The sequence below is a fragment of the Gracilinanus agilis genome, chromosome 5, assembly GCF_016433145.1.
Source record: "Gracilinanus agilis isolate LMUSP501 chromosome 5, AgileGrace, whole genome shotgun sequence".
Taxonomy (NCBI): domain Eukaryota; kingdom Metazoa; phylum Chordata; class Mammalia; order Didelphimorphia; family Didelphidae; genus Gracilinanus; species Gracilinanus agilis.
Window position 1 is genome coordinate 290,491,935 of NC_058134.1, and position 26,960 is coordinate 290,518,894.

At 44.3% G+C, this 26,960-nt stretch overlaps 1 protein-coding gene across 1 annotated transcript in view; it reads right to left on the minus strand.

The window, feature by feature from the left end:
* Nucleotides 1-5,799: 5,799 nt before the first annotated feature.
* SLC4A8 (solute carrier family 4 member 8) overlaps nucleotides 5,800-26,960 on the minus strand; it is a 72,096-nt gene continuing 50,935 nt past the window's right edge. Inside the window, exons 15-25 of the mRNA XM_044678629.1 lie at nucleotides 24,120-24,225; nucleotides 23,100-23,261; nucleotides 21,216-21,329; nucleotides 16,684-16,845; nucleotides 15,671-15,922; nucleotides 14,496-14,564; nucleotides 13,569-13,742; nucleotides 10,998-11,135; nucleotides 10,407-10,498; nucleotides 8,073-8,168; nucleotides 5,800-5,852 (exon numbers count right to left, since the gene is read on the minus strand). Of these exons, the coding sequence (XP_044534564.1) occupies nucleotides 5,840-5,852; nucleotides 8,073-8,168; nucleotides 10,407-10,498; nucleotides 10,998-11,135; nucleotides 13,569-13,742; nucleotides 14,496-14,564; nucleotides 15,671-15,922; nucleotides 16,684-16,845; nucleotides 21,216-21,329; nucleotides 23,100-23,261; nucleotides 24,120-24,225 (1,378 nt within the window). The 3' untranslated portion in view covers nucleotides 5,800-5,839. The remainder of the gene's footprint in view (nucleotides 5,853-8,072; nucleotides 8,169-10,406; nucleotides 10,499-10,997; nucleotides 11,136-13,568; nucleotides 13,743-14,495; nucleotides 14,565-15,670; nucleotides 15,923-16,683; nucleotides 16,846-21,215; nucleotides 21,330-23,099; nucleotides 23,262-24,119; nucleotides 24,226-26,960) is intronic.

Genomic DNA, 26,960 nt, shown 5'->3' on the forward strand with positions numbered 1-26,960 from the left:
GGATTGACCATTCCTTTAAAAAAAAAAACCCACCAGATATTCTATGTGTCCTTTATTGATCACGTCATCTTCTTCTGGCCCCAAATACCAAAACTTGGGTAACAACTGTGAAAGAGGGAGTTAGAGGACCTGAACTTGAATTGTTGCCTATGGCAATTACTACTTGTGTCATCTTGGACCAGTTACTAAATCTCTCCAGGTCTGGTTCATCTGCAACATGAAAGAATTAAACTAAATGACACGGGACCTTCCAACTGTGAATCTCTAATTTGGGGCCTTTTAAAGAACAATAGTGCTGTGGCTGTTTACACAGACATGTTTATTTTTTACCTTTAAGAGGTGAGCAAGATGGATACCAAGGGCAGATACAATTCTGGTTGTTTCAGAATCACAAACACTGGCAGACACAGACAAAGACTAGGGATGACACAGCAGCAGGAAACAACGCCCATTTCTAACACAGACTTGGATGAGCACATTACAATAACATTGTTGGTTCTCCATTTTATTTACACTGTATGAATGTGGAGAGGTTACATTTCATCCAACAAAAAATATATTCTGGAATCTTTAAAACAAAAATATCTCTATCTCTACATGTAGCCAACTAGAAAGAATATAGAAACAGGAAAAAAATGTGCCAGCACCTTTATTTTTCCCTTCTTTAGTGAAGAATTGCTTTGCCCTTAACTTGAACATTATCAGCGTGAAAGAACAGACATTTAATCAGACAGACAGACAGACAGACAGAGGAAACCCAATCTCAGAGGGTTAAGTACAGAAGGAAGGAAGGAAGGAGCGGGATGGAATTTTAGCTCATCTTCCAGAAAGAACTCTTGCTCATTGCAGTTTGGCATTTCAATTTCCAATGTTACCATGTGTGAGGAAACCATGAGCTGGCTTAAAGTAAAAATCTGTTTGGAGAGATCCAAGTCATGTTTGTTACCACTGATTTCTCAGCCATGTTGGAGTGGCATTTTTTTTTCCTGAGGAAATGTGAATGCTGTTGATGGGAAGAGTTGTGTGTCCTCTGAAGCCAGGAGCGGGTGGGATGAGGCAGAGGGCTGTTGTAGTTCTCTTCAGAATGGCCAGAAACCAGTCCTGCTTACTCCCTTTTAGGTACCATCCTTAAAAGGGTTGTTCCCATGGATCAATCACCCCAATTCTTGATGGCTCCCCTGACACTTCATTTCTTTTAAATCCTAAAATGGGATCGTTACTTCAGACCTTGTTTGGTCTTCACCCTCCTGTCTAGCTATTCATAGAGCCAATTGCCCATTTTCTGTTAATATGAGGGAATCAAGTGGCACAGAATCATAAAAAGTAGATAATAAAAAATTTTGATTTTGTAATTTTTATATATATTTGACAAATTCACAACACCACACCAAAGAAGCTTTATTGTTATGACCTCCTTCTGGAGGAGCTGGAAAGCCACTGAGCTTTCCTATCCAGTCCCCTTCACCCCCACTGCACTTTCAACTTCTCCCTACATCCCCATTCGTGATGGATGGCATCATCCATGCTGGTATTCTGAATTCAAAGAAGAACTGAAGAGTGCTGTCCCTCTTGTTAAGTTGCTGATTCTCTGGATCACACTTTACCTAGTATAGAAATTATTTAAGAACCTATGACCACCGTGAAAGAATGAGGGAAGAAGAAGGGAAACTGAATTCACCAGACCTCCTTAAAGGGGAAAAAAAAGAGGAGAGCTTAGAAAAGAAAGCTATAAGAGCAGAAGCTGGAGAAAAGTAAAAAACATTTGGATCTGTCAACTAGTGCTCTAAGGCATTTCTACTACACAGGAGGTCGGAGAAACAAATCTAATTAAGGTTGAAGAAAACTAAATTTTGGAGTTACTGAATACTTGGCTGAGATAGAATCTTGAAATGTTAAATATACCTTGAAACACCAATCCCAAACAAGCTCCAAGAAATTACTGAAATCCATGATCAGCAAAATGAAAAACACATGAGAAAGCTGGGAAGTTTCCCAGAGCCAGTGAGGAAGGCCAGGAATCTCCAGTGCCTCAAGGAAGGCTTGGAAGACTGGCAGAAGACAGATATGGAAATCAGTGGGGAAGGCCCAAGAAGAAATGCTAAAAGAAATGGCATTTGAGAAACTTGGAAAAGTTGAGGGCATAGTAGATGAGGAAGCCCTAGGAAGTGTCTCAGCCTGCCAGCCAGGGACCCTTGAAGGATTCCTGAAACCAAAGAACCCATGAAAGCTATAAACACAACCTGTTGTGTGGGTGTAGTTTACAATGATAATTAAATAGTAGTTTCAGGGTCAGTAAAGGGAATGAAGAAAGGCTAGTATTTTGGGTGGTCTCTTACGAATTTATGGGAGGATGGACAAGTATGCATGGATTTTGATCAGCATTGTTGGAGAAAGCCTCCACATCTGATAAGCTCAAAGATCCATTTGTGTATCTGAGAAAGGGAATTCAAGCTCTCTTTGGTGGGGTATGCTGGCTTTTCACTTTTTATCTCACAGACCCCACCAAAAAACAAAGTTCCAGAAACAAGTTAAGCTGATAGGGGATACATCTGGGGAACAGGAAAATCTTTTTCTCCTGATACAAACAGTTATTGGAGGGTGGAGATATTATATAGCCACAAGTATAATATATATCACTATCAGCCCACCTTAACACCCAATCTTGCCATGTTCCTCTGAGCCTCAAAGAGGTGAAAAAATGTTTTCCCTACTACCTGAAATGCATTTAACCCTACTTTCTTCAATTACTGAGTCAATCATCCATTCATTCATCCATTCATACAACAAGCTTTATATTAAATGCCTGCCATATGCAGTTAAACCTGTTGTATCAGGCTCTAGGAGAGATATTAAGATATGGTCCCCCCTAAAGAAGTTCAAGATTTAGGAAGAGTAAATGGGACTCCTTGCTTCTTACCACTCTATTGCCAACCTATCACATACAATTTCTGCCTAGAATTTCTCATTTCCACAGTTTTCCCAGTCACTTGGAAAATAACCACTTTTTTGGTCTCACTGGTTCAGGGAACAGTTAGCTACTTCCCTAAGTTGTTCTCTACTACCTAAAACAGGTACTTAGCCTTAATATATATTCGCTTTTATTGTCTATTCAATGTTTGTCCAAAAATGCTACTGCTTTTGTTTGCCTTCCACTGAATAAACTGAATAAATTCTAGAGTAATCTGAAACTAGGAAACCCAAACACAGAGAGAAGTCATATTTTCTAAATCGTATTTAAAAAAAAAAAAAAAACTCTGGAGTAGTCATGGACTAATAAAGTGCTTAAGGAAGGTTAGTGTGTTTGTTTTGTTTGTTTTTATGGCAGTGATGATGGTGACACATTCACTTTCTTACAATACATCCATACTCTCTTTTTTCCCCCTCTCTTTCTAAACCATTTTATCCTGTTTCCCCCTCGTAAACTCATCTTATATCACCACATTTTATACTACCACTTCCACCCACCTAAACTGGAAAGAATCGAGGGCTGAGACTGATGATGGTGAGGACAAGAAAGAGCAGGAAGTTGTAAGATCTGGCTCAGTATGTGTCTAGCAGTTATAATAGATTTAAGCAGACATGTTTCCTGCCCTCAAAGAGCTTGGAGTCTAAAACAAGATACATTATTAATGCCTTAAAAGAGAGGCAATTCTCTAAGTGATATGGGTTTTTGTATTTCTTGAGTGCTTTTCTCCAGATAAGGCCAATCCTGTGGCACTGACAATATGAGTAAGTTGTTTTGGCTTGTTGGTTTGTTGGGTTTTTAAGGAGATGAGGGTAAGGGAGCAGAAGAGTTCACAAATTGGAGGACGCTTAAAAAGGACAAAATGAGAAAGAAGCCAACTTCCTCCCCTTCCCAAGTTTACCAATCCTGTCCCCATTCCCCACCCCCAAACCATGTCAGGAACAGAGAAAAAATATACTGCTATAACATATATGTGAAAGCAATACCTTTGGGGGCCTCTGAACTCATACATATTTTTAAATTTGGGTGTCACATGTGCTTTAGCACTCACTGAAGAAAGATGTGAGTTGACTTGCAGCAGCTCCACTTTGAATAGATCACTCATCAGAGCAATTGGCTAATGAATATTAAAGTGAGAGATTTTCCAAATGGCTTCTCAATGAGTTGACATTACATGACCTTGACTATTTGGCCATGGGCCAGCTCATAGGCTGATTACCTGAACTAGGCATTTGCTGATAGAGAAATATGACATTTCTCCCCTTGGTTTATTTTTAATAAGATGCTCTGGTCAAGGGCTTTTGCCCATTGGTCCATGGAAAAGGTGAAATGAAATGTGGAGAAGAAAAGGAGTGAAGGTAGAGGGAGGGGGCCAAGCTGGGAGAGGAGAGCTGATGGAAAGCAGAATAAGGCTGAAGGGAAAGCCAGATGCATGGAGAAAAGCAGCTTCACTTGAGAAAGCCCACGGTGGCCCCGGGGAGCCTATTCCCTCCGTTGGCCTCTTCTATACCATTAAAGATGCCCACTCTCCATCCATCCTCCAACCTCCACCAAACAAAGCATTTCAGTGCTAGATTACTCTGTATATAATACAACCAAATTCTCTGTGGACTGCCGTTGGTGTGATTTTCATTTACTCCAATACATTTTGTGAGCAATAGATGATAAATCCCAAAAGTACTAGAGTAAAAACAATTGACATTGCTTTTGAACATAAAGAAGAGAGCAGACTAACTACAAATATTGATCTTAAATTAAATATTAAAATTCATCTCACCACTTTCAGCTTTGTTTCGAGTTAGGTTTTTGTATTCAAGATGTGAAAGGCTGAATTTTGAAAAACGAGTGGAGATTCAAGATGATGCCTGAACTACTCTGTCCAATGCCTACAGTTATTTGCTACTAAGGCAGCTAAGGCAACTTAAACAAACACTGAATTTCTCCAGAGGTGGCACCAGAATGTGCTCACACAAAGCAATAATTAATGGAGAGCAGCAAGACATTGACATTTCTTTAACATGGTCAATAAAGTGATTTTTGTAGACTCCCCATGCTTGAAGGAGACTTGAGAATCACTTCTCCCTATCTATGGGAAGGATTATGCTTTAAGGTTTACAAAGTGCTTTCCCAAAAGATAATTACCTACCCATTTCTTATAAATCTACCAAAAAAAAAAAAAAAGAGAGAGAGATGCTATATCAAATCTTGTATCTAGAAAGTATGTTCTGATTTTAGCCCAAGTCTCTTCTGATGCACTTTAAACACACTCACTCACTCTCACACTCATACTCATACACACACACACACACACTTTCTCTCTCTCTCTCTCTCTCTCTCTCTCTCTCTCTCTCTCTCTCTCTCTTTCTTTCTCTCTCTCTCTCTTTCTGCTCTCAGTGAAAACTGAGAAAAGTGAATTATCATCATTCAAATAATCTCCCCTTATAATAAATTTTAAAAGTTATCCATTTCCCCTTCAGCCTTCTCTTCTCTATTATAAAGAACCTCAATTCTCCTTTACAATTTTTTACTTTCCAAGATTATCAACCAGGAGTGCCGGTGCTGCTATGAAGCTATGAGTTTGCCACTTCTGGGCCCCCCATAGTGGCAGGCAGCATATCAGAAGTCTAACCCCCAAGGAAAGCTATCGTCCCAAGCCTGCCACTCAATTAAAAGATCCCTAGACCAGATGACTGGCTATGTGATGTTCCATTCCCATCGTTTTTTCACTCTGCCTGTGGGGTCCAGCAAAGCAGAGGCAGCTGCAGTCGGAGGGCTCTTCCCTCCCGGCCCCAGGGAGGACTGGCTGATGGGACTCTTCAGCAGCTGGAGGAGGAGGAGATTCATGGTATTCAACTGGTTGGCAGAGAAAGAATTTCAGAAGAAGTGTCTGAAAAATGGAATGTTTGACTGTCAGTGGTGGTGACTGCTGGTCACCGGCATTGTGGGAGAAGGAGGACGAGGAGGAGAGGAATGACCAAGAGGCTTTCTTCTGTTTTCTTCTAGGCTCATACCTGGGGACTGGCTGCTGGTATGAGGATGGCCGAATGCCCTCTAAAGCGCACTGAGAATAACTGAACACTTCTGTGTGGCTTTAATATGAATCCAGTTATCTGAATGAAGAAGGGGCCAGGATGAGTCTTGCTTCATTTCTAAGAAACTTGCTCCCTTCTCTGTCTCCTGGCACTTCCCTGAGGTACCTCCCAGGCCATCTCTTCCATCCCAGCAAAGATTCTTAGTTGAAAAGACTGAATAAAAGTGTTACCATTAGCCAAAAAAGGGAACACATGATTCATTCCTGCTTTTAACACAATACTTTAAAGATGTCACCACCAGTTTGAATCTTGCTATATTTTAAGTTCATTTAACAAGGAGACTAGTTCTTGGCTAAAAATAACTTTGTGCGTTAAACAGTTCAACAGCTGTCTGGATTTTCCTCTGAAAGAACCAGATTCTACATTTCACTCACATTCCTTTTAACCCATGCAGTGAAGGACTCATGAGAGACCTTTGGACTTTTCACACGTTCTCCTCAGAACAATGTGGTTCGGTAGGTGAGGGATTTTTATCCTTATTGGGAAAAGTGACATCTAGAGAAGCTAAGCCATTTCTCCCAAACTACACAGAGCTTGGGCCAAAGGTGGGAGTAGAACCCAGGTCATCTGACTTAACCCAGGTTATTTCCAGTAGCGAGGCACAAGGGTATCATGCAAAGAATGGTGAACTTGGAACAAGAAATCCTGGAGTCAAGTTCTAGTTCTAAAATTGACTACCTGTGTGACATTGGGCAAAGTATTAACCTGGACCTCCATTTCATCTACCAAAGGGGAATAACAATATTTGCACCATAGGCTGGTGTGATAATCAAATTGAACATAATCACAGGATATTAGAGATGGAAGCGGGCAGCTGGATGTCTCAGTGGTTAGAGAGCCAGGCCTGGAGATGGGAGACCTAGCTGGGTGACCCTGGGCAAGTCACTTGACCCCCATTGCCTAGCCCTTAGCATTTTCTACCTTGGAACCAATACATAGTATTGATTCTAAGATGGAAGGTATGGGCTTTTAAAATAAAAAATAAGATAAATAAGAGAGATGGACAGGACTTTGGAGATCATCAGGCCCAATCTCTCATTTTTACACCCCATCACAACTCAACAAATATTTGATTAGCCATAAATGAAGACACAAAGACAAAATGAAAAACTTTTTTTTTTTTTGGTCCTCAATGAGCTCACACTCTACTGAGGAAGTAAGTCATGTAAAAGATGAGGAAAGTGAAGGTCTTAATTCTTTGATTTGCCCAAGAACATAAAGGTAGGTCACAGAGCTGGGATTTGAATCCGGGTCCTCTGACTCCAATGTGAAAGTACTCTGCTAATGACAAAGCATTTTTTAAGTGCCAGCTGTTATCATTCCCAATAAGACTCCTAGAACTACACATGCCAACTGTCTAGATGACAAAGCCTCAAAATGACTTGGGCTTGAATTATCTGAATCCTCCAAATTGAGGTTTGTGGATCTAACCTTTCTAGGAAAAAGCCATACCCTGAGCCCTCTGGTTTCTTTCACTGACTTGGTTAACCTTGAGCCATGCTAACTACAGATATGTAAAATAATTACACAGAATTTGGTTTCCATAGTAGGAAAAGATAAAAATCTAAGACTTGAAAGTTCCCCATTAGCAATATTTGTTGATAGTCTCTTTACTACATACAAGTTAAATGAAAAATTATACCAAATATGTCCATATAGCTCTCCAAAAGTCACAAACTGATTTTGAAATGGAAACCAGACAAATGGGTAAAATGACCTTGAATTTCAAAATAAAATAACAGAGAATTTAGGAATGTGTGAATGGGAAGCCCATAAATTAATCTGTCTGTAAAAGCAGCCAGTGCTCTGGCACTGTGGGCAGCCCTGGGAGTTGTCGTCAGTTAAGACTTTGTTCTCCAAAGCAAAGAAGTGTTTTGCCTATGATATGATTTCAATTAGAACGATTGGTTTTTAGGGATTGACATGATTTCAATTAAGTTTTCAGTATGATATGACTTCAATTAAAACAATTAGTTTTAGGGCAAGAATAAGTGAAACAATTCAGTTCCCTTTACCTCTTTTCCTTGGCACTTCCTGTGTTCATGCTAAGAGCTTTCCAGACAGTAGTTTTAGGCATTTCATCAGAAATATTAATCTCAGAAGGGTCACATCTGAAACCAACAATTAGGACAATGTTAGCCCACAGACGAACAATTACTAGCTGTCAGTGGCAAATTACTCAGAGGGGGGAAAGACCAGCATCTATCTGAAAAATCTGGGGGCCTGATAAGGATTTTACATTTTATACTTAAAACAGCACATTTCTTTCCTAAACTAAATGCATCTTGCTAACATCACATCCCACATTCAACACCAAGCATTGATCTGGAAGTTTATTTCATAGGCAGAGTAGAAAGTTAGAAGGTCCCTGGTAACAGGATGGAGACTTAGGGGTGTCAGAAGGAGACCCTGGAATATGGTCTTGAGAGTTAGACTGGAAGGTCACTTTATCCCTACAGTGTGCAGTTCTCAGGAGTCAAGAGAGATCTAGGGAATTGTGGATCTTCAAACAAGTCATGAAGGCAGACAATCTAATCAAGACAACTAGTCTCCATTTTCCCTTGGGCAGCCAACTGCTAAGAGGGATTGCCACTTAATCACTAAAGGTTTCAAATCCTGGGTGACTCCACCAAAGTCTTCTACAAAAGTTATGCCTGGAAGGCAAGAGACTGTCTCATTTGTATGTCTCCGGCAGTTGGCACAGTGGCAGGTAGGTACTTAACAAATGTTGGTTGAATTTCTCATGTTTCTCTAGTAATTTCATGCAATCCTAGTCAACTCTTAAAAGAGCCAGGCAGACAATCAGGGAATATTAGAACTATAAGAGAGATCGGTGCTACAGGTCAACTTATTCCTGACCAAGAATCTTCTCCATAATATACATAAGAGAAGATCATCCTCAACAGATGCCTCATTGTAACATGGAGGAAGGGTATTACTGGAGCTAGCTCAAACTGGTTTGTATAAATCAATAGTTAAATTTTCACTGAGTGAACATTTATGCCTCAGAAATTGGCAGATGCTACAAAACAAACTTGATTTATTGTTTTGTTGACTATCTAGATTTTTTAAGGTAAAGGAGAAAATGTTGGTAATACAGATAAAAGTATGTCTTGCATACAATTTTCCTCCCTGGAAAGCTGGCTGTTAAACATTTAGATTACATTGCTATGTTTTTGAAGGTGACCTGGGTCTTCAAAAGTTATGCCAGCAGATGGGCAAGTTCCACTAAACTGAATCAAAAACTTTGTTCTTGGACTTAGACAATGGCCTGGATGTCTCCTGGCTAAGAACCAGCTGAGTTTGGAGAGGTTGACGCCTGGAAGGTCAGCCAAAAAGTTCTAAGACGTGGAGGAGTGATGATCTGCACTGGGAAGAATCCACAATGACGACACCACAGGTTTCTGCCACTTCACTGTTGACCATAATGGTGGGCAACATGTCAGGAGCCTAACCTTAGGGAAGTCCCAACAGAGCTGCCATCCCAGGAAACTCTATTAAAGGCAATGTCCTGCCCCCATAATCTTTGCTTAGCCCATCACTGTGGTCCAGCATGGCAGAAGAGGCTATAGTTGGAAGGCTCTTGCCTCTCAACCCCTCCTGGACCAGCACCTTTACTTAATGTCCTGCCTATGCAGGAATCCCCTCAACAACAGCCCCATTAGGGGTCATTCACTAATTAGACACTTTGCATGAACAGGACAGTATACACTGGTCTGTTCCATAATGAAACAATTTGAATTCTTTTCTTGATACTGACCTAAGATCTTTGTCTCCCTGAAATGTCTACACCTATTTTTCTGCTCTGTGGAGTCACAGTAAGTAAACAGAATCTTTCTGATGACAGCCCTTTCAGTATCTGAAGACAGCTATCATGTTCCCCTCTCTTCCCAAGACCCATGTTTCTCTTCCTTCTCCTCCCTGCTCCTGGAAATGTGTCTGCTTGTGAGGGATTCAAGTAGAATGAGAATTAAGATAGCTACAACTAATACACGAGTCAGCTGGCCTTTCAATTAGTAGCTGAGGGTAAAAGATCTGATGGAATCCCTAAAAGTGGGAACTAATGGCTGAAAATAGGGTGAAGGATTGTCCATACCTTTCAGTCATCTCTATTACTGACCCCAGCAACCAAAGCCACAGTCATTCAGTCTTGGCTATGTTCTAAGTTCTCTCTTCTCACTCTGAAAAGCACTGACTATCCTGAGCATGGCTATTTTCATACCAAGAAAGGAAAAAGGGGGATTTTCGATAGAGGGGAGTTGAGTGCTTATGCCAGTAGACTTAATGGTGAAATTGGAACTAGAATGCCCCTAAACCCTCCAATTCTTTATGCTTGAAGATAGTCTTACCTGAAATTATTATTCTTTCCAGGACTACTCAGTAACTTTCTGCTCTCCAAGGGAAATTTGTCTGGTCCCATTTCTAACATTTTCTCCTCCTCCTGTGGGAAAATAAGGCATTATTACTTCATGGGCCCAGCAATTCCCCATAACCATGGCCATTCCCTAACCAACACAATCTATGTTTCACACCTTGTGTGTTTCTACTAATTATATGTTCATCTACTTAATTTGTGAGCTATTTAATGGAATAGGCCAGGTTCTTTTCTATGCTGCTGGCCAGGCATTTGATATAAAAACTATATCACTAATTTCATGATTTAGTATTTATTTTCCATTTTAGACCTATCTGTCTCAAACTATAAGATATTTAGTATGTTGTTAGATGACATTTTGGGGTTGTCTTTTTTTTAAGATTTGATTTTTAAAACTCTAGGATAAAAAGATGGAAGGGGCAGAAATTCCTAAGACAATCTTAGCACATAACATCTCTGGAAGTTGATCTTAAATCTAGTTTTGGGATTTTGGAAATGAAGATTTCTCATATGGTCCTTTTTGCATTTGGGAATCTCTGTGTCTAGCTGACACAATAATTATAACCTCTTCTTCCTTGGCCTTTTTTTTGGCATCATCTAGCTTCTTCTTCTTGCTTTCAGGCATGAGATCATCAAGCCAACTCAGTTCTCGTTTAGAGAAACAGAGATCCATGACTTTCCGGACAAAGACCAAGGCCAAAACCTAGGGAAGAAAAGGAATATGGATTAAAGGAGTCAATTTTCATCTCCAGAGACTACCTTCTGGCAGAGTTCAAAAGCAAAACTGTTTTCTAAAGTATACTAACACATATCAGAATATTTTTACTTCCTTAAAATTGTGACATGAGAATGGAGAGAAGGGACTGAGGTGGGGAGGGGGATGTTGCAAGAAAAGAATGATTAGCTGCTGCTCAAACTCATTCCCATAGTTATCATAACAGGAACCTGGAGGTTAAGTATAGCTATAAAGGAGCTGCGCTCTTTGTGGTGGCAAAAAACTGGAAAACAAGGGTATGCCCTTCAATTGGGTAATGGCTGAACAAATTGTGGTATATGTTGGTGATGGAATACTATTGTGCTCAAAGGAATAATAAACTGGAGGAATTCCATGTGAACTGGAAAGACCTCCAGGAATTGATGCAGAGTGAAAGGAGCAGAGCCAGAAAAACATTGTTCACAGAGACTGATACACTGTGGTAAAATCGAATGTAATGGACGTCTGTACTAGCAGCAATGCAATGACCCAGGACAGCTCTGAGGGATTTATGGAAAGGAACACTACACACATTCAGAGGAAGAACTACAGGAGTGGAAACACAGAAGAAAAACAAGTGCTTGGACACTTGGGTTGATGAGGACATGTTTGGGGATGTAGACCTGAAAAGACCACACCCATGTAACTATCAATAGTGTGTAAATAAGTCTTGACTGACCACACATATTAAAACCAGTGGAAATGCGAATTAGCTACAGCGGAGGGGGGTGGGGGAGTTGAGGGAATGAAGGGGAAAGTAAAAACATGACTTATGTAACCATGGAAAATTTTTCTAAAAATAAAAGATTATTTAAAAAAAATTAAATTAAAAAAATTAAATTAAAAAAAAGTATAGCTATAACGGTACCAGCTTAATGTAGCATTAAGCTCTGGTGGTTGGATATAACTAGACAGTCCACTGATGTTTCCAGTTTAAGGAAACAGAACCTAGTTTCCCTCCAAGTTCAATGACCATGACCTCATTCAGTCCAAATTTAGTAGACCCTCTCAAAGCAATGACCATTTCTTTAGCCAGACTCCATCAACTCACATGAAACCTAAACATAAGTCACTGGCAGTTTTGTGATCCCAAATAGCAGCCTAGGGAAAGTTGCAAAGCCCAAATCTATGAGCCCAAAGGAAATGAAAAGGAAGAGGAACCAGGCAAGGAGAAAGGAAACAAGGAAGCACTACTCAGCTAGAGGAAAGAGAGGGAGGAAACTTCCCACATCATTACATTTTGGAGCTGAGAGGCTTTAAATGACATCAAAGCTAATCCTCTCAATTTATGGATAAGGAAACTGAGGCCTAAAGAGGTAAATGACTTAGCTAAGGTTATAAAGTGAACATGTTCCCTCAACATGAATGTGAGAGTGACAAGACAATAGATTCAGAGCTAGAAAGAAACTCAGGGGTCTAACCAATCTGACTCCCTCATTTTACAGAAGAAGAAAAAGAAGTTAGATGACTTGCCCAGGATCATAAACTTAGTGAGAGTCAGAGGGAAGATTTGAACCCAGTTCTTTCTGGCACCAAGCTGGACCTTCTATCCCCTCATCTTAAGGATGAAAAATGTTTAAAGCAGGCAAATGAAACCCTTTGTTTTAATCCCCAGAAACCTCATTCTGGCAGTTCTCAGCACTATCTCCTCTGCCACTACGACCAGGCCCAGGAGACAAAAGAGATGAAATGGGCAAGAAAAGCAAAATGAAATACTGGGGCTCCCACACCCAGGAATCCACTCCTAGGCCCAGTCACTGTCATGGTTTTTAGGGGACAGCCTATTTCCACACCCCCATCCCATCTCCCATTAACCCAAAGTTCCTCAAACCTTTTTCAGGAGGAGGAACAGAAGAGGGTGTCATCTGGGTCCTGTCACTCTGACATCCCTACTCTACACCCTTTCCCTGCTCCCCAAGGGCTTTAAGAGGCTGTTCTTCATTTGAAGCATCTCAATCACAGTTGATTGCAACAATTTACTTGATTCAATCTGAGAGAATGGGAGATAAAGCATTTTGCACCAATGTACATATGACAAACATCTTTCTCTTTTCTCAGTCTTACAGGCTCTCCAAAAAGATCAAGTTGGGGCAGTGAGTGGCCCAGTAGACTGAGTGCCAGGCCCAGAGTCGAGAGGACCCGAGCTCAAATGTGGCCATGGACACTTCCTGGTAGTGTGACCTTGGGCAAGTCACTTAACCCCTTTTGCCAAACTCTTGCCCTTCTGACTTAGCATTGTCACTAAGATAGAAGGTAGGGTTTTCAAAAGTGATAACGAGGTAACCTTACCAGGCACCTCAAACAGTTAAGAGAAAGCCACCCTGCCTTAAAGGCAAAATTAAACCAGCATATCGCTTGTGTAAAGGAGGAGGAAAAAGTTACCATCATGGGGAAGATGATGGCGGCTGGGGATGCCTTGATGGCCCACAGCAGGACGAGACAAGTCAGCTGGATGAGGGTGAAGAGGTGCACTTTACGCAGAGGGACATGGCGCAGGTAGATGAAGTCAGGCTGGTGCTTCGCCGGCATCCCAAAGAGTTTCAGGCGATCAAAAAACTGGAAGAGAGTCATTGCGCAAAGCACCATTGGAGGGGGTCGAGAGCCCCGGGGAGCCGCGTCCCCGCTGTCCTGAGAGGCCCAGTGGTCCTGTTCCCTTGGAGGGCTTCGCTTTAGACCAATGGCTACAGTCAGGTCTCATACAGGGATCAAAGACAACGTACAATGACCAGCCTGGAGCCCAAAGTTTTTAAGAACTTCTCTAAGGCCCCACACCAAGGAGATGGGGCAGTGTCCGAGCCTGGCCCCAGACATATTCTCTCAGAGCCAAGAGAAACCAGCAGCTGAAACGACGGCCATCCAGAGCTGTGCCCAGTAGCGCCGGCCGATAGTGACCCTCCGTGGTGAGCCCAGAGGCGCTGCCCTCCCAAGAGCGCCTTCCACACACCCGGGGACACTCCCTGTTAATCGTCCCTCACTCAGGGTCTGCCATTTAGGCCTCTGCAGCCCCATTGCTGTCTAGCTCTCGGCCAATCCCAGGATTCGGATCTTTGGCAGAAACCAAGGCTTTGCCAGGCCTTCCCTGGCCCGGGGGACGGAGCCGGACTGGTGTGGGCCTTGGGCTACCCGGGAGATGGGCTCAGGTGCCTTGGCAGCAGCCTCCGGGCCCCTTCCCCATTTTCATGAAAGTCTGATGCTGTAAGCCGGACCACCAAACCATTTTCCAAAACCAGACTTGCCCTTTGTGGAGGATTTTCTCCCACTACCCAATAGGAGCCTGGGCTGAACAAGGCTTGTGGGGAGGATTCATACCTGGATTCCTCTAAGCGAAGAAACTCCCATGTAGAGGAAAACTCCATAAAGCACCGGCATGGGAATGAACTGGAGGCAGACACGAGAAGAGAAGAGAAGACAGAAGCCCGAGATCACGGCAAAGCCACCGTTACCATTCTGAGCCTGACGGAGCACCCGATTTCACGGCTTCCCTCCCCCGCTCGGTGCCCCTCTCCCTGCAGCCTCTGGGGCTGAGCCCCGACACCGCGGCCCTCCCCATCAGACCCCCAAGCTGAGCTCTGCTGGGTCAAAGATCACTCAGGATGGTGGGGCCCCAATTCCTGGCCTCCTGGTCTTGGACTAAGTCCATCATCTGGCGCCGTGCCGCCGGCTCCTCTCCTCCCACCACCTTCTCTTCAAACATGGATTCCTCCAGTCAGCACCGAGGACACGGCCGTCCTCGGTCATGCATGGAGGCTCTTCCAGCCGTGCTTTGCTTTGCTTTCTTAATACAGTCTTATTTCTTTCACTAAGTATCTCTCAGTTACATTTTTCCGATTTTAACTTTTTTTTTAAATTTTGAGTGGCAAATTCTGTCTCTCTCCTGCTCCACGGCCCCCCCGCCAAGACAGCGCGCAATCTGGTGTGATTGATTATCCAGGCAAGGCCATCTGGTTCAGGGCCCGTGTGGGAGACCTGGGACGGTCAGGCACCTGCCACCTCATCCTTTCCTCTAAAATGGAGCCCTGGCACCGCTGGATGGCTGCCCGCCTCAGAAATGCTCAGTGATCGCCCTGCCACAAGCTTCCTTCATTAGAGGTGGGTGCTGGTTACCCTGGCGACTCCCCTCGGCCTCTGACCGGCTTGTTCCTGCAGGGTCCCCTCTGCTGCTCTGACTCCAGGTGAGCTGGTGGTTCACTAAGCCCCCTGATCTTCTTCCCAGGAATGGCTCTCTGCAACCCTCTCACCTCCCTATACTGGCAGTGGGTTTTTTTTGTTTTTCACTCAAGTTTAGAATGTGCCACAGACCCGATTAGATTTCATCTGCTTGGATTCAACCTGTCATTCTAGCCTGCCTGCTTCCTGCCACCCTCCGGGCCATGCACCAGGCACCAATACAAATGCTCAACAGAAGGAGGTGGTGAAGAGGGGGGATCTAAGGCGGGGGTCCTGGGAGAGAAGGGGGCCCTCAGGCACCGGGGGTCTCGCCTTACCTTCAGCACGGTCGTCATGAAGACGGAGCAGCCCATGAGCACAAAGATCATGAGCCCTGTGACTCTCTGCTCACGGATCCCCAGGAACTTGGGCTGCTCCCCCGGGGCTGAGCACTCCGACTCGAGCTTGAGGCTATTGACGTGAGTGATGGAGAGGACAGTGGCTGCCACAAACCAGGGCAGGCCCATGATGGAGCAAACACCCAGCATCACGGCCACCATCAGCAGGTCCAGGTGGTATCCGCACCCCTTCTGTGAGGAAACATGGACTTGGTCAGCAGAGGCCAGCACGGGAGCCCTCCAGGGCTCCCCAAGGCCCAGATGCAGAGGCTGCTCCTCCTCATGCAAGGCCAGACACTGACTGCATGAGCCACCAGCCTCCTCTCCAGACGCCTATTTGGGGTTCAGAGGACAGAGATGTCAGGAAGGAAAATGAATGATGCCAGCAAAGCCTGGAGGTGGTGCCAGGAACTACAATGATGCCATCATCCCAGACAGCAGAAAAGGCAGCGAGTTCCATCTCATCCTGGCTGTGGGACTACAAGGGAGTCATTTCCCTTAACCTGCTGGTGCTCCCTGAGCTCTCTGAGACCTGAAGTTCTTTTTAAACCCTCACTTTCCACCTTAGAATCAGCACTAATTATCAGCCCCCAGGCAGCAAAGCTGTAAGGACTGGGCCATGGAGTTCAGTGACTTGCCCAGAGTCACCCAGCTTGGAACCTGGGACCTTCCACCTCTCAGTCTGGCTCTTCATCCACCAAACCCCCCAGCCACTCCCAAGACCTTAAGTTCCTGAGAAGACGCCTATTTGTCTAGGGGCTCTCCTGGCCCTCCATGTGTGGGGCATCCCGTCTTCCTTCAGGGATTTGGGCAGAATGCCTAAGCCTGTTCCTCCCCCTTCCCTAACTATTGCCCACTACCCCTCTCTCCCTTTTGCCCCCTCCCCCCACCACCACAGCATGAGGAAGGAGAGGACAGAGAACTCCCCAAAGAGGCTCCTTAGACTCCCCTACCTTGAGCTTGTGCTCCTTCCTGTTGATGATGACGGCTGTGATCTGCTGGTCCATGAATATCAGGATGGTGCACAGGAGAGCAGGGATGATGGCAGCGATCACTGTCCACCAGGGATTGGGGCCAATGGGATTGATGATCCAGCCCCGGTCATCCCTTGTGGGCTGGAAGAAACAAAGGCACAATCCATAGCTTAATTTTTGTATTTTAACTAGCAGAGAGAAGGGAAAAAGTCTCTTTACGACTTCATCTCAGGACTTCCAGGTTAAGATGGCTGCAGAGTAGAACAGGGCACCACTTAACTCTCCTCACAACCAACCACCAGCATACCACCAAAGGACAAAACAAACAAATCCAGATGAAAGAAGGGATCTCACAATAGGGTGTAGTATCAAAGGTACATGGGATTTGGGCATTTCCTCACTATAAGGGGGGAAATCGCTCCCATCAAAACGTGAGAGGATCAAACCTTCCCCACCCCACCCACAGTACCATAGTCAGAGGCTGCGCACCAGAGTGAGAGCGAGCGTGGGCAAAATCTAGCTTCTTGGCAGCTAACTGGGACCACCAGGAGTTTGCCCCTGAGAGCAGCAAGGCCTGAGACTCCAGGAGGCTAGAGAATGCAGACCTTGGGCGGGGGAGTGGAGCAGAGAGAGGCAGAGGACAGTGGAAGCAACTCAGCTCACTGAGACTCAGGGGAGAACCTCAGGTGGAGGAGCAAGTGTGGGCCAATTTCCGCACTCTGGGCAGCTGACTAGGACCACTGGGGGCTTGACCCTGAGAACAGCTAGACTAGACTCCAGGAGGCTGGGGAGCACAGACCTTGGGTGCAGGAGTGAAGCTGAGAGGGGCCATGGACAGCAGAGGCCTAGCAGACAGTGGAAGCCAGAAGACTCGCAAAGTAGCCTGAGGCAAAAACTGCTCCTTAGCAGGAGAGTCTGCCTGCCTCACTCAGACTTCTGGCTGAGAAAGAAAAACCAGCATAATGATGACAAGCAAGGCTCAAGAAATAACCACCAAAAAGACCAAGAAAAAATCTCTTAACACTTGATAACTTTTGCACAGAAAAAATCCAGAATGCAAAGGAAGATAAACAATTAAAGACATCCAAACCTTCCCAAAAAAATGAAAATTGGTCACAAGCGCTTGAAGAGTTCAAATCTGAGATCATGAGAAAGATGGAAGAGATCTGGCAAGAAAAGTGGGAAATAGTTCAAAAAGAAAATAACAGTTTAAAATGCAGAATTTCTCAATTGGAAATTGAGGTTCAGAAATCAAATGAAATGAGAAGCAAATTGAAGACCAGATAGACCAGACTGAAAAGGAAAACCAAAAGATTATAGCCAAAAACCAGTATTTAAAGGCTAGAATTGGGCAAGTAGAAGCCAATGATCTCACAAGACAGCAAGAATTAATAATGCAAAGTCAAAAGATTGACAAAATAGGAGGAAACATGAAATATCTCAATGAGAAGATGATAGATCAAGAAAACAGGTCTAGAAAAGACAACTTGAGAATTATTGGTCTTCTGGAAAAATCAGACACAAACAGAAATATAGATATCATACTACAAGAAATTATCCAAGAAAACTTCCCTGATGTCCTTGAACAAGAGGGTAAAATAGACATTGAAAGAGTCCATAGAACATCCTCTATACTAAATCCTCAGAAGACAACCTCCAGGAATGTAATAGCCAAATTCAAAAGACTTCATCTTGGGGAAGGGCCACTAGGTGCTCTGGTGGATGGAGAGCCAGGCCCAAGACAGGAGGTCCTGGGTTCAAATTTTTCCTCAGACACTTCCTAGCCATGTTAACCCCCACTGAACAGCCCTAACTGCTCTTCTTCCTTGGAATCAATACACAGTTGATTCTATGACCAGATATAAGGGTTATGAAAAAAAAAAAGACTTAGTCTCTTGGGGCAGCTGAGCAGCAGAGTGGAAAGAGTGCCGAGCCTGAGTTCCAATTTGCCGTCAGCCTCTTCCTGGCTAGGTGACCCTAGGCAAGTCATTGAACCTCATTTGCCTAGTCGTTGTCTTTCTGTCTTAAAAGTTGTTACTAAAACAGGAAGTAAAGGTTTAAGAAAAATTAAAGAAAAAAATGAATTGAATAGAAATCAGGCTTTTTCCTCTTTAATATTGTCTGAAAGTATCAACGACTATAACTTCTTCTCAAACCCTTGCTTTTTGTTCCAAACCCCTTTTGAATGAGTCACTTCTCAGTTAACCATCAGCAGATTCTCATCTTGGTGGATTATCCAGGGAGAAAGGGATGTGGATTCCCACCGGGAGTTCTGGGTTCAGACTTGACTTTTGGGTAGCCCTGGGTGATGCCCAGCTCCTTGCCAGCCCACCTCCCAATGCCCTCCGAATCCATCCAGATTCCATCATTAACAAAAGGAAAAACAGAATCATGAAGGCAGACTTGTTTCCCCAAACCTGGCTCTTTCTCTGTTCTAGAACTAAATCTACATGCCCAGCAGTGTGCTCTCAGGTCCCCTCTGCTTGCTCTGGCCATTGACCTGTTGGGCTTCCTGTAGTCACCGTTCAGTGAATATTGTTTGGGTAGCCACATGCCTAAGGCAGGTCCAACCACAACAAACCCGAGTTAAGATTCATCTCATGGGAAAGGAAGGACAGCTAGCCAGGCAACGGACCCAAGTTCAGATCCATCCTCAGACGCTTGTTAGCTGCATAACCCTAAGAAAGTTGTTTAACCTCAGTCTCCCCATCTATAAAGGGAGACAATAACGGTGCCTCTGGCCCAGGTTTGTTGTATCAAAGGAGCCAACACCTGTGAAGTGCCCAGGACGTGCTCCATAAATGCTTCTCTCTTTCCCTCCCCAATACCATGCCAGGACTCTCAGGATGCAGCTGACACTGAGTCCAGAGCTCTTTAGGGGACTAAGATCTCAGGGGCCAGGGAGAATAGCACCCCCGTGAGATTGTGAGTCTTTGCCCTAACACAGGCTTGCGAGAAGATCCCAAGTGCCCTTCCAGCATGTGGATGGTAACTCAGGACCACACAGAGCCACCTTGACTGCTTCCTGCCCATGGCACGTGGGGCTGACGAGCCCAGTTTGGGGCAGCTCGAAATGACAAGTTCTATGAACAGCCTATCCTGCCCTGGTCCTCTCCTCTTCCATTCTGTCCTACACACAGACCCAGCCAGGTTCTGGGAGAAGTCCAGCACCAGGAGCAGCGCCACTAAAAATGAGTGTCTACCAGGAGAGGCCTTAGTGCCAGGGGCTACCACGGACCCTCACCTTGAGATGATCACAGACAAATCGCAAACAATGAGTCTGGATCAATGCCAGGCAGCAGCATCCCAGCCAAGTGAGATGGATGTGCACCATGTCACTGTGTTGAAGAGGCCACAAAGCCCAAGACACAGGAGGGAGCTACAGGGAGTGGGAAGTCCCACAAAGCCGCCTCCTTCTTTACCCAAACCCCAGCAGCCAGCCAAAACTCCCCTTCCTTGGGGGCAGCTACTTTCAGCTGGGTATCAGGGGAAAACCCTAAAGGGGAAGTGAACCAGATCTGTTACTCCTCCAGAGGAATTTACACTCCTAAAAGAGGATGCAAGGCATCTGGGTGACTCAGTGGATGGATAGCCAGGCCCAGAGGCAGGAAGTCCTGGGTTCAAATCTGGCCTCAGACACTTCCTAGCTGTGTGATCCTAGGCAAGTGACTTAACCCCCATGGCCTAGCCCTTACTGCTCTTCTGCCTTAGAACTAGTGATTCTAAGACAGTAGGTCAGGGTTAGAAAAAGAAAGAAGAGGACACTTAATAACCCAAATGTATTCTCAGAGAGAAAAGTGTTAAGGAGCATCTGTCTCCCTCCCTCCCTGGAGACTGGCTCTCAGGGTATCCCTGAGTCCCCCTTCGGTGGCAGCAGAGTCTCTGGAGGTCCTGCATGCCCGTCCATTTGTGAGTGTGTGTGCCCTCTCCTCCCCTTTCCCATCCCGCTGTCTAACTTTCTCATTATGTCCTAAGAGTCACCCTACTCTGATTTCCCAGTACCCTTCACTCTGCACCATGCTTGTCAGTGGCTTGGGTTTGATAAATAAGGGCTCTCAGGACCAGGCCTCGCAGGCCCATCACTATCTGTTGACGAATCAGAAACATGAGGACCAGATCCATCCTCAGGCCTTCCTGCCCCACACTTTCAGATCCTTTTGGCAAATTTTCACAACAGACCTAAAAACCTTAACAGTAAATACACAAAATAAGAGAAAAAGAAGCACAGTAAGCAGCTTTGCTACAATTGCCAGAACCTTTCCATTAATAAAGCCTTCCATTTTTGTCATCTTTGGACTAAGAGAAAAACTAGTGTTAAGCTGGGTGTCCTCAGCCTCACCCCCAAAAGTATTTGTTTTTCCAAATTTCTTTGAAAATGCCTTTTGTTCTTGAAGCAGTGGCAGGGCAGGAGAACTCACCCTAGGCCAGGGTGTCCAAAAAGCTCTTTTGAGCCACACTTAGAACCAAATTCTTTGAAACAAAGCCAAGCACACATCACATGAATTTTTTACCTTAAACACACTTGGAACCTGGAGCTTCGGGGATGGGACACCGATTAAAAAATCGAGAATTACCATCGTGAAAATGGTGAGGAAAACCGCAAAGTCACTCACCATGGAGCGTACCTGGGAGAAGAAATGATGAGAAAATTAGAAAATGTTGCAAAAATGAGCATTTGAAGTCCTTGTAATATTCTGGATATAACTGAGCATGCATATACTGCCCACAATTCAGGGCCCATGAAGTGAGGCTGCAGGAGGCGCCAGACACCGATCCTCCCATCTCTGCAGACCAGCAGAACGCTGGCCAGGCTGGAGAGGGGAAGCCTTCAGTTTCTGAGCCAGCTGGACCTGGAAGCAGGTCCCGGGGGGCCCTTGTCAGAGCTCTGAGCACAGGATTCGCCCAGGAGCTATTCAGACACCCCAGGTGAAAAGACCATATCTGCAGTCAGCACAGCATCTAGCACAGCATCTGTACACATGATGCTCAGATGATATAACCAGAATTATTTCAGTAACAGCAATAAGGCCTACAAGGGACTCTGTGCCACAATGAGTTCTACAGCTGGCTGTGAGGGATTTTTGCTAAAGGGTTCTGTGAGCTGTATCCTTCTGAGGCCAGGCAGGAGAAAGAGAGCTGGGCCTGGAGGCAAGAAGGCCCAAGTTCAAATCCAGTCTCAGACACTTACTAGCTATGAATTGAGTCAAATGAAAATGACTTCATTTCTGACTGCCTTGGTTTCCTCATCTGTAAAATGGGATCAAAACAGCGCCTCCCTCCCAGGGTGGTTGTGAGGACTAAATGGGACATTTGTAAAGCTCTTTATAGCCTGACAGTCCTAGATAAATGCTGACTGTGACCCCTACTCTATTGCCCTCCTCGAACAGCTCTCTCTCTGTTTGGCCCTGGCTGGGGAAAAGGCACTTACTACTGTTTCTCCTACTTGGTCTGATACTGGGCTTCCCACTTCGTTGGAGTCATGGTGAGAGCGATGGGTTGGTCTATGTCTACTCTTGCTGCCATATTGGGGAGAACCTCCTGCCTTTATCTGAATTTAATGGCAGTTCCCCACAGAGTGCCAATTGACAAAGCATTTTACTCACAATACGCCTAGGAGGCAGGTATTGCAAATCTCCCTATTTGACAGATGAGGAAACTGAGGCATCAAAAGATGGAATAACTTCCAGGAAATGGTAGGGTTGGGTCTCCATCTTAGATCCTCTGGCTCTTTCCACGAGATGGCACAACTTTCTAGAGCAATACCACACTTTCATCAATAGTTCTAACCAGAAGTTTCAACTGTTCCTACAGAACTCCTAAACACTGAAACTTCTATCTTTCTGGGAAACCAGCTATCCAGAGCCTTCAGTGCCTAACCAAAGTCCCACCACCTCCAGGACTCCTTCTTTGCCTAGTAGACTCCTCACTGATTTCACTCTCCTCTGAACTCCCAGAGCATTCTAGACCACTCAGTTTAGCTTGTCTTGCATGCTAACTGGATTTCATAGGACTTAGAACTGGAAAGAACTAGGAAAGTAATAATCAAGACCATCTAGTTGGATCCCCTCATTTTATAGGCAAGATCACATCTCCTCAGAGGTGAAGAGGAGCATAACTGCCTTCTTAAACTCATGCAGCACTTTTAAACCAAACTATGTATACAGATTAATTCCTTCATCCTCACCCAAACCATCTAAAGACCCAGAGTGGAGAACATCATTGTAGAGCACATGGGGGAGCTCCTACTCCCCCACCCCTACCACCCCCAACACATTCTGCCAGCTACAAGGGGCTGGAGGAGAATGGAGGCTGAGGACATTGTTGTCTGCTGCCCTGACATCAAAGCAGAAGGCAGAATTCATGGGAATCTGATGATCCAAGTAACTGCTACTTACTCTGGTTGGGAAATAGTGGCTCGTCTTGAACGTCTTTAATGTACTGGAGAGGATAAAGGTTGTGAAGAAAAGGATGCAGGACCAGAAGAGCACGTCAGGTGTGTAAGGTCCATGGTGACCACAGGCAGATCCCGTGAATTCTCCATGCATCTCCTGACACTCCTGAAGAAACAAACATTCCCAGTTATTTAAGGCCACCAACCCAGCACGCCAGCTGGGAGGCAGAGTCTCATCATTGCAGACATTGTCCTCCCCTGTGCGGACCTGCCTGCATTGTCCAACCCCTCCCTCCTCACACTGACCGCTTCTCCCCTCGCCACTCTGGAGGAGAGGTTGCCAGGAGCACACCCATGACCTTCTCAGCAGTTGCTGCCTCCCTGGAGAGGTAAAAGGGGCTGACTAGAAGAGGCGATAGAAGGTAGAGCCAGTGTGTGGATGGCTGTCTTGTACAGAATACATCTAGAATACATCTTTCTGAGAAGCAATCTCACATCTGTCAATAGCTGGGGCTACACCTGAAATCACTGGCAAAATACACCAGAAAGCTTATAGCAGAAGTATCAGAATTATCAGGGATGAAGGATCCCTGTTATCTTTTGTCTACTGGAACTCTTCAAAGGAACAGGTAATAAAGAATGTACCCAATTCTCTCCCAAACATAGGATCAGCAAGCTGGTATGGCACAAGGGCCCTCTGCCTCCCATTCCAAATGGCAAAACCAAACCAGGAAGTCCTTAAATGGCTGAGTTATGCAAGCTGCTCCAGCTACCCTAATGGTATTCCTGCTAAAAGGGAAGAATCACAGAGAGTCACATTCTCCCCTCCGCATCCAAAAGAGCTACAAAATCATGTCCTCCTGGTCTGAAAAGGGGGGAGGCATCATGAATAATAAAGCTTTTTCCCCAAGAAAGAGAAAGTAATCCAACTGAGGATGACCCTATTTCCTCTCTTTTAGTTAAATCCAGAGCTTGCCCTGCTGGCCTATTGGACAGCTGGCAGCTCAGCTGCTCATCAACTTACACTGACGGTCAGGTTGGCCCAACTGGTTTCCGTTGCCACAATGTTGTGGTCCTTCCAGTACTGCAGCGTGTGATTACTGGGATCCTTTGGGATAGTACATTTGCAACTAGGAGCAAACAAGAAGAGATTTCAGGGAGAAAGCAGTAGATAAAGGGCTTAGATAAAGAAAGAGAAAACCTATTTATCAAATGTGCCCTTGACAAGAAGCTGGGAAGGGCAGCCAACAGGGATGACCAAATCAGAACTCAAAAAGCACTCAGGAGGTGAAAGTGGCATTTCATAGCAATCTACTTCAAGACCTGCTTTTGGGAGAAAGGGAATAACCATCTCTAGAGCGCCAGGCACTGTGCTAAGAGCTCTACAAGTATTATCTCATTTCATCCTCACAACCACCCTGGGAAGTAGGTGCTATTATCATCCCCATTCTACAGCTGGGGGCACTCGGGCAAACAGAAGTTATGTGACTCACTCAGGGTCACCCAGCTGAGGGCTGACTGCTAAGAAAGCTATTAAGTGTGGTTACTATATCAAACCACTTTGAAAATTTGTGATCAGGGAGGACTCAGTATCACAATGTGTATGGAAAAGGGAGATATAACAAAAAATGAACGTGACAAAAACAAAGGAAATCAATAAAACTGATTTTAAAAAATGTTCCAGAGATTTAAGGACTAGGCCTATATTCCCAGGAGGTCAAATTGCTCCCAATATAGCCCAACATTCCAGCAGCACTTTTTTCAGTAGGACAAAAGTGATGTCTGTCATTAGTGAAGGGCAAAACAAACTGTGGTGCATGAATGGAATGGAATGGAATGTTGCTGTGCCACAACAAACGACAACTATAGTGAATTACTGAGAAGCACAGGAAGATTTACATGAAGTAAAACAAGCAGAACCTGGAGAATTCAATATATGATCACTATATCATCTATCATATCTAAAAACTGTGAAATTACAATTGCCAAGCTCAATCTTCAGGAAGAAGAATGTGAAGGCCTCTCCTTCCCTTGGTTTCTCTCCAGAGGTAAGAAACTGAGTGGAGAGCACTGAAAATATGGTGAGACTTTTTCTATATGTTGATCAGCTTTGCCCAACTATTTTTTTTATTCTTTGTTATAAGGTACAAGGAGGGAAGGTTACATGAGAAAATATAGGTAATGTAAAAACATCAATCACATTTTATTTTTAAAAAATAAATATCAGGTTCAAGCATTTTTGTTTTTAAAAATCAAGTACACTGATCACATGGGTCGATGGGGATATGATTGGGGATATAGACTCTAAATGATCACCCTAGTGCAAATATCAGTAATATGGAAATAGGTCTTGATCAATGATACATTTTGTAAAACCCAATGGAATTGTGCATTGGCTATGGGAGGGGGGTGGGGAGAGGGGAGAGAAAGAACATGAATTATGGAAAAACACTCTAAATTAATTAATTCTATTTTTCCAAAATAAATAAAATAAAAATCAAGCACAAAAAAAGAAGTAAAGGAGGAAGAAGAATTGTGATTTATCTATTTATGGGATATAGTTACATAATAAAAACACAGGGTTCCTCATTGACCTCAAATTCAGTAAGAACAAACAAGAATAGGGTACCACTGCTAAAAACTAATGCAATCCTAGTTTGCATTAAGAGAAGTATGATATCTAAAAAAGGAAGATAATAATCACATTGGGGCAGCTTGGTGGCACAGTGACTAGAGTATAGGCCTAAAGTCAAATCTTAATTAGCAGTCTAACCCTGGGCAAGTCACTTAACCTTGTTTGCCTCAGCTTTCTCATCTGTAAAATGAGCCAAAGAAGGAAATGGCAAATCATTCCAGTATCTTGGCCCCAAGAACCCCACATGGAATCACAAAGTATTGGGCACAACTGAAACAACAGTCAATGATAACAACAATAGTCACAGTGCACTGGTATCAAAAGCAAATAGAAACAGAAACTGGGGCAGCTGGATAGCTCAGTGGAGTGAGAGCCAGGCCTAGAGATGGGAGGTTCTAGGATCAAATCTGACCTCAGACACTTCCCAGCTGTGTGACCCTGGGCAAGTCACTTGACCCCCATTGCCCACCCTTACCAATCTTCTGCCTTGGAAACACAGTATTGATTCTAAGATGGAAGGTAAGTGTTTAAAAAAAAAAAACACACAACCAACTAGAAATGGAGACCACTGAACAGGTTAGAGGCCACATCAGAGCAATACAAGAAGAGAAGGAAGGCCACCTGTTAAGGATGTTATTAAAGAGGTCCACTGTCCACAGAACGGGCTAGATTAGGGAATCTCTAAGGTTCTTTGGGATATACAAAACTAAGGGAGGACCAAGTTGAAGCCTGAACAAGACGACTCGGGCATTTTTTCCAGATGGTCAAAAGTTCCCTGGTCATAATTTCAAAAATCTGCCTTCAGAGAATAAATGGTTGAAAAAACAGAAGGTCCTACAGGCAACAATAAAGAATAGAATACACCATCCACAACAGCCTAATGACCAATGAGAATTTCTTGAAATAGTCACTTCAGCCAAGAAGCTGTGTGATCAAGTAACAATATTTTGAGTTGTAATCTAGTAAGCAATCTGGGTTCCCAGACCTTTCTGGTTCAAACCTATAAAATCCTAGCTATAAAATGACCCTTTAAGAAAGATAGTTGTGGGGGAGCAAGGTGGCTCAGTGTATGGAAAGCCAGGTTAGACATAGGAGGTCCTGGGTTCAAATCTGATCTCAGACATGGCCTAGTTGTATGACCCTGCACAAGTCACTAACTTCCACTGCTTAGCCCTTACCCCTCCCTCTGCCTTGGAACAGAGGGGGAGGGGGAGAGGGAGACGGGGGGGG